The 16,846-nt window shown below is 30.5% G+C and overlaps 1 protein-coding gene across 1 annotated transcript; it reads left to right on the top strand.

The window, feature by feature from the left end:
- Positions 1–312: 312 nt before the first annotated feature.
- Positions 313–8,733, top strand: LOC113381354 (toll-like receptor 7). The gene is made up of 4 exons (XM_026620298.1): positions 313–385; positions 428–539; positions 2,797–2,885; positions 5,702–8,733. The coding sequence occupies exons 1-4, from the start codon at positions 313–315 to the stop codon at positions 8,731–8,733; spliced, it is 3,306 nt and encodes a 1,101-aa protein (XP_026476083.1).
- The last annotated feature ends 8,113 nt before the right edge of the window (positions 8,734–16,846 follow it).

Raw genomic sequence — 16,846 nt, 5'->3', positions numbered from 1 at the left:
ATAGGTTTCGGCGAGTTCTGCAGCTTACCTTGTACCTTCTTGAAATAGCTTTCAAAAGGAAATCAGCTGAACCGATCTAAGCTACATTTGAAATTCATCACATCAGCCGGAAGATGTATCAAATTGTGGGTGTTGTAAGTCATCGGGCCAGATCTATATAGCCTTGAATATTCATTCACAAAATTAGTGAGAAATCTGTTTACTGTATCGTTTTTCTCGATGCACATCTCTGGGTCGCACAAAATTCTAATCTCCAAACTAAGTTGTATGAAATTGATGTACTTATTCCTTTCCAGTACAGGTTGTAAAACTATGGGTCCAAAATATAGCAGAACCAACCTGAACTCGTTGGCCTTCCAATGGTTAACATCTTTAGGAGATCTTGGTAACCTAGAAAACTCAGTAGTTACACATTTTTTATAACTTACCAAAAATTCACTTACCCTTTCAGTCGCTTTGTTATCTAATTGGACATCTCTCGAACCTTTCACCCACAGACTTAACAATCTTTTGGTGACACCTAAACACACGAGATGCATGTAGTCCAATGCCATCTGAGATACCATGCCAATTTTAAGCTGCTCTAAAATAGAATCTCCTGTGTGATGCCCTGGATGCAATCTCAATCAAAATGATTCATTCGTTCTCAATTGTGAATGTGTGTTGTTTAAAACAACATGTGTTTCATATATATTTACGTTTATCTTTATAAACTTATTTTATTGCATCTACATTATGTATTACTTATTTCACATTTATATTTATTGAGCTAATAAGGAAACATTGGTATCAAAAATGTAAAATTTGATGGATTATTTCTATCAAAAAGTTCTAGCAGCAGACATAATAACCTCTCAAACACAGCGAAAGAATTTGTTGTAAATTCCTTGAAATCAACACGAAACACTATATTTTTGCTTCACATTTTTTATTATTCTCATCAATTTTATTTATTGAGTTGATAATTGAGCACTTGTGTAATATATGTAATTTTATTTGCATTATCAACAGCAGAATCGCCAGCACCGACTGTGGGATGTTGGTAACAATGGAAAATAATGCTGTCAGATAATTATGTTTAAGATATTTATGTCAAAAAAACTAGAAAAGCCTAAAACATTAAGATTTAATTGACTTTATAGCAATATTTTAACAATTCAGACAGTAAAATTAAATTTTAAACAAATGACCTTGAGATTATTTTGCTTCTAGGTACTTGTGCTGCTAACTATACGCACGTCAAGAGAACGTGCGTATAGTTAGCTGCACAAGTACCTAGCAGCAAAATAATTTCAAGGTCATTTGTCCTTTGGCTATATGGCCTATGTTTAAAACTTAATTTTACTGTCTGAATTGTTAAAATATTGCTATAAAGTCAATTAAATCTTAATGTTTTAGGCTTTTCTAGTTTTTTTGACATAAATATCTTAAACATAATTATCTGACAGCATTATTTTCCATTGTTACCAACATCCCACAGTCGGTGCTGGCGATTCTGCTGTTGATAATGCAAATAAAATTACATATATTACACAAGTGCTCAATTATCAACTCAATAAATAAAATTGATGAGAATAATAAAAAATGTGAAGCAAAAATATAGTGTTTCGTGTTGATTTCAAGGAATTTACAACAAATTCTTTCGCTGTGTTTGAGAGGTTATTATGTCTGCTGCTAGAACTTTTTGATAGAAATAATCCATCAAATTTTACATTAATGATACTAATGTTTCCTTATTAACTCAATAAATATAAATGTCAAAGAAAAATATAGTGTTTCGTGTTGATTTCAAGAAATTTACAACAAATTCTTTCGCCGTGTTTGAGAGGTTATTAAATCTGCTGCTAGAACTTTTTGATAGAAATAATCCATCAAATTTTACATTAACGATACTAATGTTTCCTTATTAACTCAATAAATATAAATGTAAAGCAAAAAGTGTTTAAAGTTATATATACAAAGTTAACAATGAAACTGTAAACATAGTGAACAATGAAACTGTTTATTACATTATATTATTTTATATTTATTTTTATACAATTATTCTATACAATATTATATTTAAAATTAAACAATTCAATTATTTAATAATTGTAATATTCGCACAAATGAATTTTTGGTATTGACACAAAATATTTTCCAGTAACATATGGCAAATTAAGGCACTTTTTTTTAATTTGCTGTGCGGATATTACAACATCATTACTATTGTTGTCATTTAAATGATATAAATACATATGAAAAATCGTATAATCACATGCACTCACAAACAATGGCTTATAATACAATTTGATTTAAATCATGAATATGCTGAAAAAATAATAGAGAAATATCAGTGCCCATACAAAGATTGTCTGGAGCGCTATTACAAATAATAAAATCTTTATATTTTATTTTTATCTGTCCATCTCTTCCATGCTGCATATTTGGATATCTCTGTTCATTAGCAAACATTGCTTCAAGCATCTCCTCTTCAGCCATTCTGTTGACCAGCTGGTGGATAGGTTTCGGCGAGTTCTGCAGCTTACCTTGTACCTTCTTGAAATAGCTTTCAAAAGGAAATCAGCTGAACCGATCTAAGCTACATTTGAAATTCATCACATCAGCCGGAAGATGTATCAAATTGTGGGTGTTGTAAGTCATCGGGCCAGATCTATATAGCCTTGAATATTCATTCACAAAATTAGTGAGAAATCTGTTTACTGTATCGTTTTTCTCGATGCACATCTCTGGGTCGCACAAAATTCTAATCTCCAAACTAAGTTGTATGAAATTGATGTACTTATTCCTTTCCAGTACAGGTTGTAAAACTATGGGTCCAAAATATAGCAGAACCAACCTGAACTCGTTGGCCTTCCAATGGTTAACATCTTTAGGAGATCTTGGTAACCTAGAAAACTCAGTAGTTACACATTTTTTATAACTTACCAAAAATTCACTTACCCTTTCAGTCGCTTTGTTATCTAATTGGACATCTCTCGAACCTTTCACCCACAGACTTAACAATCTTTTGGTGACACCTAAACACACGAGATGCATGTAGTCCAATGCCATCTGAGATACCATGCCAATTTTAAGCTGCTCTAAAATAGAATCTCCTGTGTGATGCCCTGGATGCAATCTCAATCAAAATGATTCATTCGTTCTCAATTGTGAATGTGTGTTGTTTAAAACAACATGTGTTTCATATATATTTACGTTTATCTTTATAAACTTATTTTATTGCATCTACATTATGTATTACTTATTTCACATTTATATTTATTGAGCTAATAAGGAAACATTGGTATCAAAAATGTAAAATTTGATGGATTATTTCTATCAAAAAGTTCTAGCAGCAGACATAATAACCTCTCAAACACAGCGAAAGAATTTGTTGTAAATTCCTTGAAATCAACACGAAACACTATATTTTTGCTTCACATTTTTTATTATTCTCATCAATTTTATTTATTGAGTTGATAATTGAGCACTTGTGTAATATATGTAATTTTATTTGCATTATCAACAGCAGAATCGCCAGCACCGACTGTGGGATGTTGGTAACAATGGAAAATAATGCTGTCAGATAATTATGTTTAAGATATTTATGTCAAAAAAACTAGAAAAGCCTAAAACATTAAGATTTAATTGACTTTATAGCAATATTTTAACAATTCAGACAGTAAAATTAAATTTTAAACAAATGACCTTGAGATTATTTTGCTTCTAGGTACTTGTGCTGCTAACTATACGCACGTCAAGAGAACAGGGTTATGTATTTCACGTTTTTAAAAAACGCATTTATTTTTGTATGAGTTACTTATGTATATTTGTTCAAATATTTAAATTGTGTAAGTAAAGAATTGTTTTATACGTTTTTTTTGCATAATGTCCGTAAAATTTGACAAAAACCGTAAATTTTTGTCCAGCCGCCATTTTGTACAAAAACAAGGCTGTGTATTTTTTTTTGCAAGAAAATTATTTAACATTTAATTATTGTACAAGTTCCAAAAATTTATTAGTCAACATTGTTTTTGCAAATATAACAATGTATGGTATAACAATGTTTTAAATGCACAGATTTTTTTTTACATTTCACTCCTGCCTCGACAGCTTGGTATCAAGCAGCAGTAACAAATACTAAGACTAATTTATTTATTTAATGTAATAAAAATTACGAGAGTTTTATATACATACATAATATTATAATTTAAAAATTATGAAAATGTCCAGTCAAGTTTTAAACTTTATTCATGCCTTGGACAGTTTGATGTCAAGCCGATGTAAAAAAATACCTAAATTTCAAATAAGAATTACAAGAATTTTGTATACATGCGCTAATTCAAAAAATTATCATTTCCAGTCCGAAGTTCCAAATTCGACACACGTTTTAGACAGCCTGATATCAAGCAAACAAAACAAACAAAACTAAAACTTACTCAAGTAAAAATACAAAATTTGTACTAAAATAGTTGTGTCTAACAAAATTTGTACAAACTCAAAAATTAGTGTGTATCCTGTTTTGGTACTAAATTTTGGTTCCTGCTAACTAAATTTAGTATAAAGTACTAGTTTTTTTAGTACTTGAAAAGCCATTAAAACCTGCTTTACCAAAATTTGTACAAACTTATACAGTTTGTGCAAAAAAATTTATATAAATTCAAAAATTAGTGTGTGATACTAAAGTTTAGTTTTCGCTAACTAAATTTAGTATTAGTACTAAATTTTTTAGTACTTGGTAGTTAAAAATTGACTTAAACTTGCTTCACTAATTGTTTGTGCCACAAATTTGGTGCAAACTAAAAATCAGTGTGTGTATGCTGTTTTGATACTAAATTTGGGTTCCTGATAACTAAATTTAGTATTAGTACTAAATTTTTTAGTACTTCGTGGTTGAAAAACAATTAGATCCAGTATCGTTAGTGTGTTATGCAAAAAAAAACTTGGACTAACTATAAAAATTAGTGTTTTTGTCTAGAATTTTGTACGAAAATTTGTGTCAAGAGGACTAAATTTAGTATACAGTACTATTTTTTAGTACTAGTTAATTGAAAGTGAAAAAAATTAGTGTGTGTATCCAGAAATTTGTTTTTTGCAACAAAATTTACCTTAAAGAACTATTTTTGTGTCTACAAATTGCTAGTTGTACAAAAGTTGCATCTAGTGCTCGTGATACAAAAATAACAACAAAAAAGTGCTTTTTGCTTCAATTTTTTCATTTTCTCTCAAGTTGTGTCAACGTTCAATTAATCTTGTGGTCACAAAAAATATTCCAGGACCCTGAAAAAGTTTTTTGTCTGATCCTGGGAACAGTTTTTTTCCGACCTGCGTGAAATGTTATCTTTTGTTCAACAAAAAACAGGTTTTCGTCAACAAAAAAAGTTTTCTTTTTCGACGAGATGTATAAAGTGTCCAAAAGTTTTGTCCAAAAATTAGACAAAAGTGGTAACCAAAAGCTGTAGTTATGTGACTAGTGCTTAAAATAAAACATGAACAAAAAAAAATGTTAAAATCAAATAACAACAAATGATCAACAAAAAAGTTTTGGATTTGTTTTTATTTTATTTTCCCAAAGTTTTTTTTTAATTTGTGGTGATGTGGTGAACAAAAGTTGTGTGGTGACTTGTTTTTTGGATACAGTGACTCCAGGATTAACCAGGATACTAGATAGTATGATTAATTAAGTATATATTTTACTTTAAGTTTTGTTAAATTTTAGACAAAATGGCTACGCCCAAATTTTTTATCCTATTATTTTTTGTGGTACATGGTGTCCATTCTTTGTGTCAATACGAAAAGGATGAGACTACCAAAGTGTTATCCAAAACCCAAATGTCGTGTAAAATCAGGACGTTGGAACGTAGTTCCGAAAACTTTTCAAATTTAGGTGTCACCAGCCAAAAATTAGAAGTTTTGACCAAATTCAACATATCTTGTAACGAGATGTTGCTCTTCGAGAGCAACATCGGGGACGGTTTGTTCCTGATATTCCAGGCTTTAAACGAGTTGAATATAGAAAATTGTAAGTTTTTATTCTTACCTAAATTTGCATTTAACGGTTTGAGCCAACTTAAAAAACTATCAGTGAAATCTAATAACCAACTCTGGGGCGCTAATAAAAACTTGAACATATCCCAAGAGTCGTTCCAGGGTTTGAACGAACTCCAAAGCCTAAACCTGGCAGGTAATAATATAAATTTGTTGCAACAGAATACTTTGTGTCCTTTAAAATCTTTGCAGACTTTAAATTTGACTGATAATCGTATCAAATCTGCAAACGAGTTAGGGTTTTCTGCAGGTGCAGAACGTTGTTCTGGAGGCGAAGAATTGGTGACTTTGGATCTGAGTTACAACAGGTTGGCAAATATTGGTGATTTTTGTCAAATTTCGAAATTAAGGCGTTTGCAACAACTGCACTTGCAGCATAATAATATTACAGACGTGTCCAGTGAAAGTTTGATAGGTTTGACTAGTCTAAGGATCCTAAATTTGTCGTTCAACAAACTTGAAAGTTTACCAAATTTGTTGTTATTCAATTCAAGAGAAATCAGGGAGATTCATTTGCAAAACAATTTGTTATTCGAGTTACCCAAAGGTTTGTTTTATCGTTTGGAACAACTTTTGGTGCTTGATTTGAGTTCTAATCAACTGTCCAGCCATCATATTGATGAAAATATTTTTACAGGTTTGATCAGACTTATTGTTTTGAATTTATCCAACAACGCGTTGACACGTATAGACTCCAAAACCTTCAAAGATTTGTTCTTTCTACAAATTTTGGATTTAAAAAACAACTCCATCGGATACGTTGACGAAAACGCTTTCCTACCTTTGTACAACTTGCATACCTTAAACTTGGCTGAAAACAGGTTGCACCAAATCGATAACAACTTGTTCAACGGTTTATTTGTTTTAAGCAAACTGACTTTAAATAACAACTTGATCAACTCCATAGACATCAACGCTTTTAAAAATTGCTCGGATTTAAAACAACTCGATTTGAGTTCTAACCAAATCACCAGGATTCCTAAAGCAATCCAGGATTTGCAGATGCTTAAAAGTTTAGACTTGGGCGAAAACTTGATTGAAAATGTTGAGAACGACAGTTTCAAAAATTTAAACCAACTTACAGGTTTGAGGTTAATAGACAATCGTATAGGCAACTTGTCCAAACCAATGTTCCAAAATTTACCAAACTTGCAGGTTTTGAATTTGGCTGAAAACAAAATCCAGCAAATTGATAGGGATACTTTTGATGGTAACCAGAATTTAGAAGCTATACGCCTGGATAAAAATTTTCTGATGGACGTTGATGGTATTTTTTCAAGTCTGTTGAACCTACTGTGGTTGAATTTGTCGGAGAACAATTTGATTTGGTTTGATTACGCTTTTGTACCATTTAACCTAAAGTGGTTGGATATCCACAACAACTATATAGAAGTTCTGGGTAACTACTACAAAATCCAGGACAAGTTGAAACTAAAAACTTTAGATGCTAGTCATAACATATTGACGGAAATTTCTAACCTGAACATACCTGATAGCGTAGAATTATTGTTTATAAATAATAATTTTATTAGGAAAATCCACGCTAACAGTTTTTACGATAAAAAGTACCTAACCAGGATTGATTTGTACGCGAATGAAATCAAACAAATGGATTTGAATAGTTTGAAGTTGCCTAAGGTTTTGGAAAACTCTGGTGGCAAAACCAACACAGAAATTTACCTAAGTGGTAACCCTTTCCGTTGTGATTGCAGCATGGACTTTTTGCTAAATATAAATAATATTTCCAACAACGATTTGATAACGCACAGGTATCCCAAAATCATGGACTCGGAGAACATTGTGTGCAACGTTGAAAACAATGTAAGAACCAGCAAAACTTTACAACTAAAAACAATGAAATCCTCAAACTTCTTGTGCGAGTACAAGTCCCACTGTTTCGTCTTGTGCCATTGTTGTGACTTTTTTGCTTGCGATTGTGAAATGATATGCCCATCAAACTGCAAATGTCTAAACAATCTCAACTGGTCCACCAATATTGTAGATTGTGGAAGTTCTGCCAATAATGGCACCAGTAGTACAGAGATACCAAAAAATATACCCATTTACGCAACTGAAATTTATTTGGATGGTAATATTTTCCAGAAACTTGACAACCATGTTTTTATTGGACGCAAAAACTTGCAAAAGTTGTATTTGAACTCGAGCAACGTCGAGGTGATTAGTAATAAAACTTTTGCTGGTTTACTCAACTTGCAAACTTTGGACTTGTCTAATAATAAACTACAAGTGTTTAAGGGTTTTGAATTTGTTAACTTGGACGCGTTAAAAGAACTATATTTACAAAATAATCAGTTAACCCATATTGATAACACGACTTTCAAGGGCTTGACCAGTCTGGAGGTTTTAAGACTGGATGGCAACAAATTAGTCAACTTCGTTGACTTGAACATGAAAACCATGCAAAAAATTTGGCTAGGTTTAAACCAGTATGCATGCCGTTGCGAAAACTTGCAAAAAATCGCTAGTTTTGTCCAAAACAACCTGCTAAAAATCCAAGACTTATCCAATTTACACTGCGTTTCAGATGGCGTCATCCAACGTTTGAACATCGAATCCGACAAAAACGTTTGCTCAGAATTCTACGTCAAAAACAGTGAAATTTTACAAGACTACATCTACTTACTAGCCACTGTACTCATTCTATTCCTTCTAGTAATCTTCAGCATCCTAAGTATATTCTAAACATTCAGTATATAAAAAACAATGTAAACCTACTATGCTTTGTTATTAGAAAAAGTTTGAAAATCTGTCTGCACTCCAAATTTGGTGTCACCTTATTCGACCAACCAGAATTCGATAACTTGTTGTACGATGTAATGATTTTGTACAGTGAAAAGGATTTGGAGTATTTGCAGAAGTATGTTTTGGTGAATTTGAAGGATAAGTTTAAGATTTGTTTGTTGCATCGTGATGGACAAGGTACAAGTGTCCAAGAGAATTCTGAGAACTCCAAACGCCTAGTTTTGATTTTAACGCGCAACTTTTTGCAAACTGAGTGGATTAAACCGAATTAGAAATTTAAAAATCCAGAAACGTCTGGTAGTATTAAAGGACCAGAAACTACACATGCATGACCTGGATGAAGACTTCAAACCCTTTTTGAAGACTGCTAAAGATGTGAAATCCACTGATGATAAAAACTTTACAGAACGCTTGTTGTACAATTTACCGAAAGTTGGTAAGAATTTGCAGCAGCTGCAAAATCTGACAGCAAATACTCATACTTTAGAGAATAACACGACAACAGGTGCCATTAGGCAACAGAATTGTGTCAACGTAAACGCCAAGGCTGATATGTACGATTTTGAAAACTACGAGGAAAACAATTACTCGTCTGCGACGACTTGTACGCCTTCTCCAAAATTTGCCAAAAAGAACATGAGGAAGTTCCAGGAAAAGGAAAAACCTTACACGCAACGTCCAAATTCCTCAAATGCCACTGAACACATCTACTCCAGCATAGACTCGGATTATTCCACCTTAGAACGAAGAAATCTACGCCAAAATAACTTCGATCCAAATTTCGGTCAGCATCCTCCTAATTTTGGTCAACTGCCTCCGAATTTTGGACAAGTTCCTCCGCCTAATTTTGGGCAAATCGACCCTAGTTTGGTGGGTCAATTTACGCCCAATAGGGCGAATAGTCCTAATAATTTCTTGGATAGGCAGTCGCCCAATTTTATGAATCAGAATTTTAATCATAGTTTAAGACAGGCCAGTCAGAGGGGCAGGGGCGGTGATAATTCTAGGCATGTCCAGGCTTATCTGGTCTGAATTAAGGATAAAAAATTAGGGAAAGGGAAATTTTTGCCAAGGGAAGTATGGATGGATTTGATGGGTACGATGATTGAGCCTAAATTTGTTTTAAACTGGTAAAATAGGTTGTCGAGGAAGCCTAAATATTTTTATGTCTGTAGGTTTCGTTTTAGGCTTTCAGGATTTAGAGCCAAAATTTCTGGCCAAATCTTTTCGTGCCCCAAAATTTTGGAGTCAACAAGCCTAATTGTTCCTGGTTTTTGTTCAGTTTTGAATCAGTTGATCAGGTTTGTCCAGTTTCATAGATTTTATGACTTAGACATCTTGTAATAGGTTTCAGGATTTAGAAAGATAAATTCAAGCCTAAAATTTTACACTAATCCGAGATCTAGATTCTACAAAAGTCAACCAACCTTATATTTCTAGGCCTTTTTAGTTTCAAATCAAATTGATCCAGGTTTAGACTTACAATAAGGCTTAAAATGTTATATAACTTAGGTTTTGATACTTCAAACCCAAAAATTTGGTAAAAACTTGATTGAATTTGGTCAAAACTTTATCCCCTAAAATATTTTGGCTTATATGTCCTTTATCCTGCAAAAATTTCTCTCTAGACTAGTAATTTGTATAAACAATGTAATTATACTAATTTTTAAGATTGTAAAATTATTCCAAATGTTAATCTTTTCGGTAATTACTTTTATAAACTATTTTAGTATTAATTTAATATTAAAATATAATTGTTACTATTTTAATATTAGTTTAATATCAAATTGGTGCACTTGGAATTTTGAGGTCAAAACGATGCACACACGTGCCATCTGTTGTTTGGTTTTGACATTGAAATTTTGGGGTCACCACAAAATAAGACCGTATATATATATAGAAATATTTATTATTTTTTTATTGATGCATTTCCAAAATTTATATATTTATTTTAAAAATAAAAGACAAGAGGAACCTTTGGAATATTACTTATAAGGGTTATAAAGACCCCAAAGAAGGGGATTTTTTGGTTTTGAAATTATTTGAAAAATAAAAGTCAAATACTGAATGTAAAGGTCACAAAGACTCCAATCATTTTTTTTTTGTGATTTTCAAATGATTTAAGACATAAAAGACAAATGAAACTTTAAAAATATTATTTTTAAGGGTCATAAAGACCCCAATGGATGTTTTTTTTTAATTTTTACATTATTTGAAAAATAAAACAGAAAGAAATTCTTTATAAATTTACTTGTAAAAGTCATAGAGACTCCAATATGTGAAAATGTTTCATTTTCTTGGGGTCTTTTGATTGATTTGAAAAATATAAAACAAAATGACCCTTTAGGGTTTTACCTAAGTATCTTAAAGACCCCAAGAAATTATTTTTACACTTTTCAAGGTTCTTTTCAATTACTTTATAAATAAAGTACCCTTCAAAGTATTACCAAGGGTCTTAAAGACCTCAAGAAATACAAATATAATTTTTTTTAGGGGTCACTTTGGGATCTTGTAGTATTTTAAAGGTTTCCAAAAATGTACGCTTTTTAGATTTTAGAATTTTTTTAAAATGACGTCATTGAACCAAGAAATTTAAGGAAAAATGGACTAAAATGCATTTATTTGACGTGGAAATTTTTTTTGCTAAATTTATTATTTTTAATTTTGCAATGTAATTTATATAAATAAACTATTACGTCAAAAATAATTTAAATGCATTTTGGTTTTACGCAGAATTTTGAAAATATAAAAATTGTTTTAATAAAAATTTGCAAATTTTCTAAAAATTATGAAAGTTGCAAATTTTTGCAAACAAAAGATGTCACGTCTAAAATTTATAATATTAGTTATAAATAAATAATTGGCAAAATAAAAATTTAATATTTTAAATATTAAATTTTCGAAAAAAATATTATAGAAAATTTGAAAAGATCAAAATTATTTGGGCTTAAATTTGGATTTGTACTTTTTTGCACAAATTTGCAAAAAACGATTTTGTTGAAACAAGGGACTAATTTTTTTCTGCAAATTTTGGAAAATAATTTGCAAAAAAATATTAGCCCTTATTAAAGGTCAGGTCAAAAAGCAAAAGTATAAAAAATAAATTACAAAAATTTTGTAAAATGTTTAAAACAATTATATTTTTGCTTGTATACATATTTTATTATTAAAAAATATATATTTGTAATTATTTGAATATAAATATTAAATTAGTGTTTAATACTTTATATTTATAATTATTTAAATATAAATATTTAATACTATATAAACTAATTAATTTTTTAAGTGTTCAATGACGTCACAAAAATAAATTTATCCACATATAATTTGTATATTTGTAAATTTGTATTATATAATTTATCCTAAATCAAAAAACGACTGTACATAGATATTAATTTTTATTATTCTATTAATATTATTCTATTGAAAAAAACTAAATAATAAACAAATAAATAATTACGATATTAAATTTATTATTGTATGATTATAACACGAACGAATTTATTTATAAACAAAAAATTGTATTAAAAAGTTTCCAAAAAAAAACAAACAAAAATGAATTGAATTTGAATGAATAAAATTGAATTCGAAGGAGTTTATATGAAAAAATTAAATGATTTGTTTTATTTAAATTATAGATATATATTTATGTGATTTTTTTTTTCAGGATAGAGTTAAAAATTTAATTATTGAATATAATTTTTTTTATATATTTTTTGCAAGTTTCAATTTTCCAACAAACAATTTATGTTAAATTGGATTATATAGTTGCATTTTTAAAGAGCTCATCAGGACATCAAGTGGAATATTTATGATTTATTTTGTAAAATTAATATAAAATGCAACTTGCCAATAGACAATGTGGTTAAATATTTAATTGAATATATAAAATTAAAAAAAAAATAAAATGCGAATACATTTTGTCAAAAAAAAGTATCAATTTTTCAACAAACATTAAATTTGTCATGTTTAAAGAGCTCATCAGGACATCAAGTAGAATATTTATAATGTATTTTTGAAAATGAATATATAAAGCAACTTGCCAATAGTCCTCATATAAAATATATTCAAACAATTTCTTCAGGGCAAAATATTTGGAATAAGAAAACAAATTATTACCAGTTTCATTTTAATGAGCTCATCAGGACGCAAAGCATTTTATATTTAATTTAACTTTAAAACAGAAGTTTTAACAAAGTCAATTGCCAATAGTCCATATAAATGCAATTTATTGTTATGTATTTCCGTATTATTATTTTGGAGTTGTTTCTTGAAATTTGATTTTTCAGATATCATGGCCGATGGAAAGGCACGAACTGGTAATGAATAGAAAAGAATTAATTATACGTTGCAGAAGAATAGCGTAATTGTTAAAAAATAATAGTTATACACTAGTCCAACAATTACTCAACTACTTAAGCAAAATTATTTATTTCAATTTTTTACGAGCTCTGCAGGATAGAGAAATTGCTCTACAAGTTATAAACATGAATGAACTACAGAAACATGTTTGAAATATTATAGAAACCTTTATAAACATATTTATATAAGGAAATAAACGTTTAACATACTGTGAAAAAAAGGATTTGTATAGAATCTTGAATTTCCAATGAACATAAAACACGTTGGAGAATAAGCATTATAAAATATATCACCATAATAAATTTAGCTAACACTAAATATGGCGAAAAAAGATTTATTTAATTAATATAAACTTACATTCAAATCAACATTTTGCAACTAAAAGTGAAGAAGTAAATCATTTCAATTGATTGAAAAGGGACTCTACTGTTAGAAGTCGATTTTTTAAATAGTAACTAGTGGTGTATGGCATCGTGCCTTAAGGCAAATTGCTGGAACTTCCCTTACCGTAACGAAATGTTCGAGGAATATTAAATCTTTTCAAATAGATTAATATAAATACTGTAACATTTTTTAATATTTCTAAGAACTATATAAACTGAATTGCAGAGTTAAAATTATTTATTTAAAGTATATAAATGAGCTTTAGTACTTTAGCAATAATTAAAAATAAAACTGAATTATTTTCGATATACAAAAAAATTAAACTAGTTGGTTTGGTATTTAGCCTTGAGGCAAGTTACATGAACTTCCCGATATGTGTAAATAATCGACTTATTAAAAAAAAAATGTGTAAATAATATACTTCATCAATCATACTTTTAAAAAAAAACGATAATAATTTTAGCAAAGTTTGACGAATTTTTAAAATTAAACTACTTGTCGTAAGGCCGTAGTATTACAGTAAGTTCTATAAGACTATGATGTATATCGCCACAAAAAGTTTCATAAAAATCGGCTTAATTTTTTTTTCAACAGTTAATTACAAGAAAACGGCTCGGTAGATTTTCACCTAAAACTAATCAGTACCATTCCCAACTAATATCATTGAAAGGTTTTTGATTTTTTAAAATCGGTTCGGTAGGATGAGCTTAAATGTGGACGAAAAGTTTAACACTTTTTTTCAAATTGCAAAGGAACGGCTTGGCAGATCGTCGCACAAAACTGACAAACAATAGTCCTCACCGAAATACATCAAATGGCTTTTAAATTTTCAAAATCGGTTCAAGCGTTTTTGAGAAAACGTCGATCAAAAGTCTAATTTTGACAAATGCCAAAAAAACAATACCAATGTTTGCAAACTTTGACGAATTTTTAAAGCTGAACCAGTTGTCGTAGGGCCGTAATATTTTAGTATGATCTAGAAGACTATGGTATCTACCGTCAAAAAAATAATCATGAAAATCGTCGAAATTTTTTTTTTAAAAACTTTATTACAAGTAAACGGCCCGGCCGATCTCTACCAAAAACTAATCAGCACGATTCCCAATCAATATCTTTCGAACGGTTTTTGAATTTTCTTAATCGGTTCAGAATTGCGGGCTAAAACGTGCACGAAAATTTTTTCACTTTTCTGCTATTTATAAAGAAACGTCTCGGCCGATCGTCCCACAAAACTGACAAACGATAGTCCTCGTCGAGATGCATCGAATGGCTTTTAAATTTTTGAAATCGGCCCAGCCGTTTTCGAGAAAACGTCGATTTACGGCAAAAAATCTGTTCACACACACACACACACACACACACACACACACACACACACACACACATACTTTTTAACTTCCCGAAGGAGATGTTTATGTTTTCATCAAAAAATCCGAATCGCTAATTTTATGTTTTCTCGACGTTTCGAGCCATTCTGAATCGAATGAGACCAAATTTGGAAAAAGTATGTGTGTGTGTGTGTGTGAGTGTGTGTGTGTGTATGTGTGTGTGTGTGTGTGTGTGAACAGATTTTTTGCCGTAAATCGACGTTTTCTCCAAAACGGTTGGACCGATTTCAAAAATTTAAAAGCCATTTGATGTATCTCGATGAGGACTATCGTTTCTGAGTTTTGTGCAACGATCTGCCAAGCCGTTTCTTTGTAATTTGAAAAAAAAAGTGTTGAACTTTTCGTCCACATTTAAGCTCATCCTACCGAACCGATTTTAAACTAGTGGGGCGCATGGCAACGTGCCTTAAGGCAAATTGCTGGAACTTCCCGTACCAAAAAAATTTTTTTTTTTTTGAAAAGATTAACATTTTTGAAAAAAATTTACTCTGAAAAAAATAGATTTTTGAGGAACTATATAAATTTTTGACAAAAACTTACTTTTTGTTGAAAAATTTATTTTGAAATATTTTGGAAATTCTGAACTTTTTTTTCAAAGCAATCGTACTGCTTTAATGCATAGAGACTAAATATCGAAGCGCGTAAGCGCCGCGTCGCTGTCTAACGCATAAGCATTGGTACGGAACCCATAGGAATGTTAACAAAATGTATACTTATTGTTAAAATCTCTATAAAATATCTGATAATTTGATGTGCATATGTCTAATGTCTAATGATTATTGTTGACCGCCAAATGTTATTTTTTTTTTACTTTTTTTACTAGATCTCCGAAACCGCTAGACCTATTTTCATGAAAATTTGATCAAATCTTCATCTTGATAATGCAAGTAAAATGTTTTTGAATTATACAAATCGGACGCTCCGTTCTCTTGAAAACTGAGTTACCGTTTTTAGCCCTTTTTGCCCCATATCTTCGGAACGGACCTGCCTTTGACAAAAACTAATCAGCACGTCTCCTTATCAATACGAATCGAAAGTTTTTTGAATTATTCAAATTGCTTCATCCCGGTTCCCGAAATCGTCGACGAAAATTTGTATCCGAACACATACACACATACATCAATTTTCTCTAAGGTATGCCAATATATTCAGAAACCTTTGAAACGTAAAGATATATAAAAATTTTCATTTTCGATTTTTGTGCGATTACTATAACTTACCCTACGGAAAGTTAATTATAAATAAATCAATTTATCATCTCCAGAACATTAACAATCGTCATTTCATTTCGAATCAAATTTAAAAAAAAAAATAGTTGCCAAATTTCCACAAAATTGAAAAAGTGCTCCCGCATAGTCACAGTCTAAACGCATTTGCAAATAATTCTGTGCGACATTTTCACTTATACTGTGCTCAGCTTGGCGGCATTTTCACATTTTTCAATAATTTTCACAAAATTGGAAAAGTGCTCCAGTACACAAACAGTCTAAACGCACTTGGGTAAACATTTGTACCAGAGTGGCGCTTAGACTGTGCTTAGCTTGGGTGATTTTTTGAATTTTTAATCCAAAATTACAAAAAAAATTTTTGGAAAAAAAAATTAGAAACAAAAATTTTTTTTTTCCAAAATCAATTATTTTGTTGAAAAAAGCAGAATGTTCTTTGAATCATTTAAATCGGACGCTTAGTTCTCTCAAAAACAGCCATTTTTTTTTAATTTAGCTCTGTATCTCCGAAACCTCTGCACCTACCTTTGCCAAAAACTAACCAGCACATCTCCCTATCAATAGGAATCTAATGTTTTTTAAACCATTCAAATCGGTTGATCCGTTCCCTCAAAAACTCGCTTTCCATTTTCTGCACTCTTTGCTCCATATCTCCGTAACGGCTGGACGTGCCTTTGCCAAAAACTAATCAGC

The sequence above is a fragment of the Ctenocephalides felis genome, unplaced genomic scaffold, assembly GCF_003426905.1.
Source record: "Ctenocephalides felis isolate EL2017-DRISC unplaced genomic scaffold, ASM342690v1 CF-g0.4_SCAFFOLD_02832, whole genome shotgun sequence".
Taxonomy (NCBI): Eukaryota; Metazoa; Arthropoda; class Insecta; order Siphonaptera; family Pulicidae; genus Ctenocephalides; species Ctenocephalides felis.
The sequence above is the reverse complement of the archived record's forward strand: the minus strand, read 5'-3'. Positions and strand labels throughout refer to the sequence as shown.

Bases quoted from the DNA above. Each gene is read 5' to 3' on its own strand.
- LOC113381354 (XM_026620298.1), top strand. From the start codon at position 313: ATGGGTCCAAAATATAGCAGAACCAACCTGAACTCGTTGGCCTTCCAA. The intron at 386-427 runs GTAACCTAGAAA...TTTTATAACTTA, and splicing joins AACATCTTTAGGAGATCTTG to CCAAAAATTCACTTACCCTT. The intron at 540-2,796 runs GTAGTCCAATGC...ATTCCTTTCCAG, and splicing joins CCTAAACACACGAGATGCAT to TACAGGTTGTAAAACTATGG.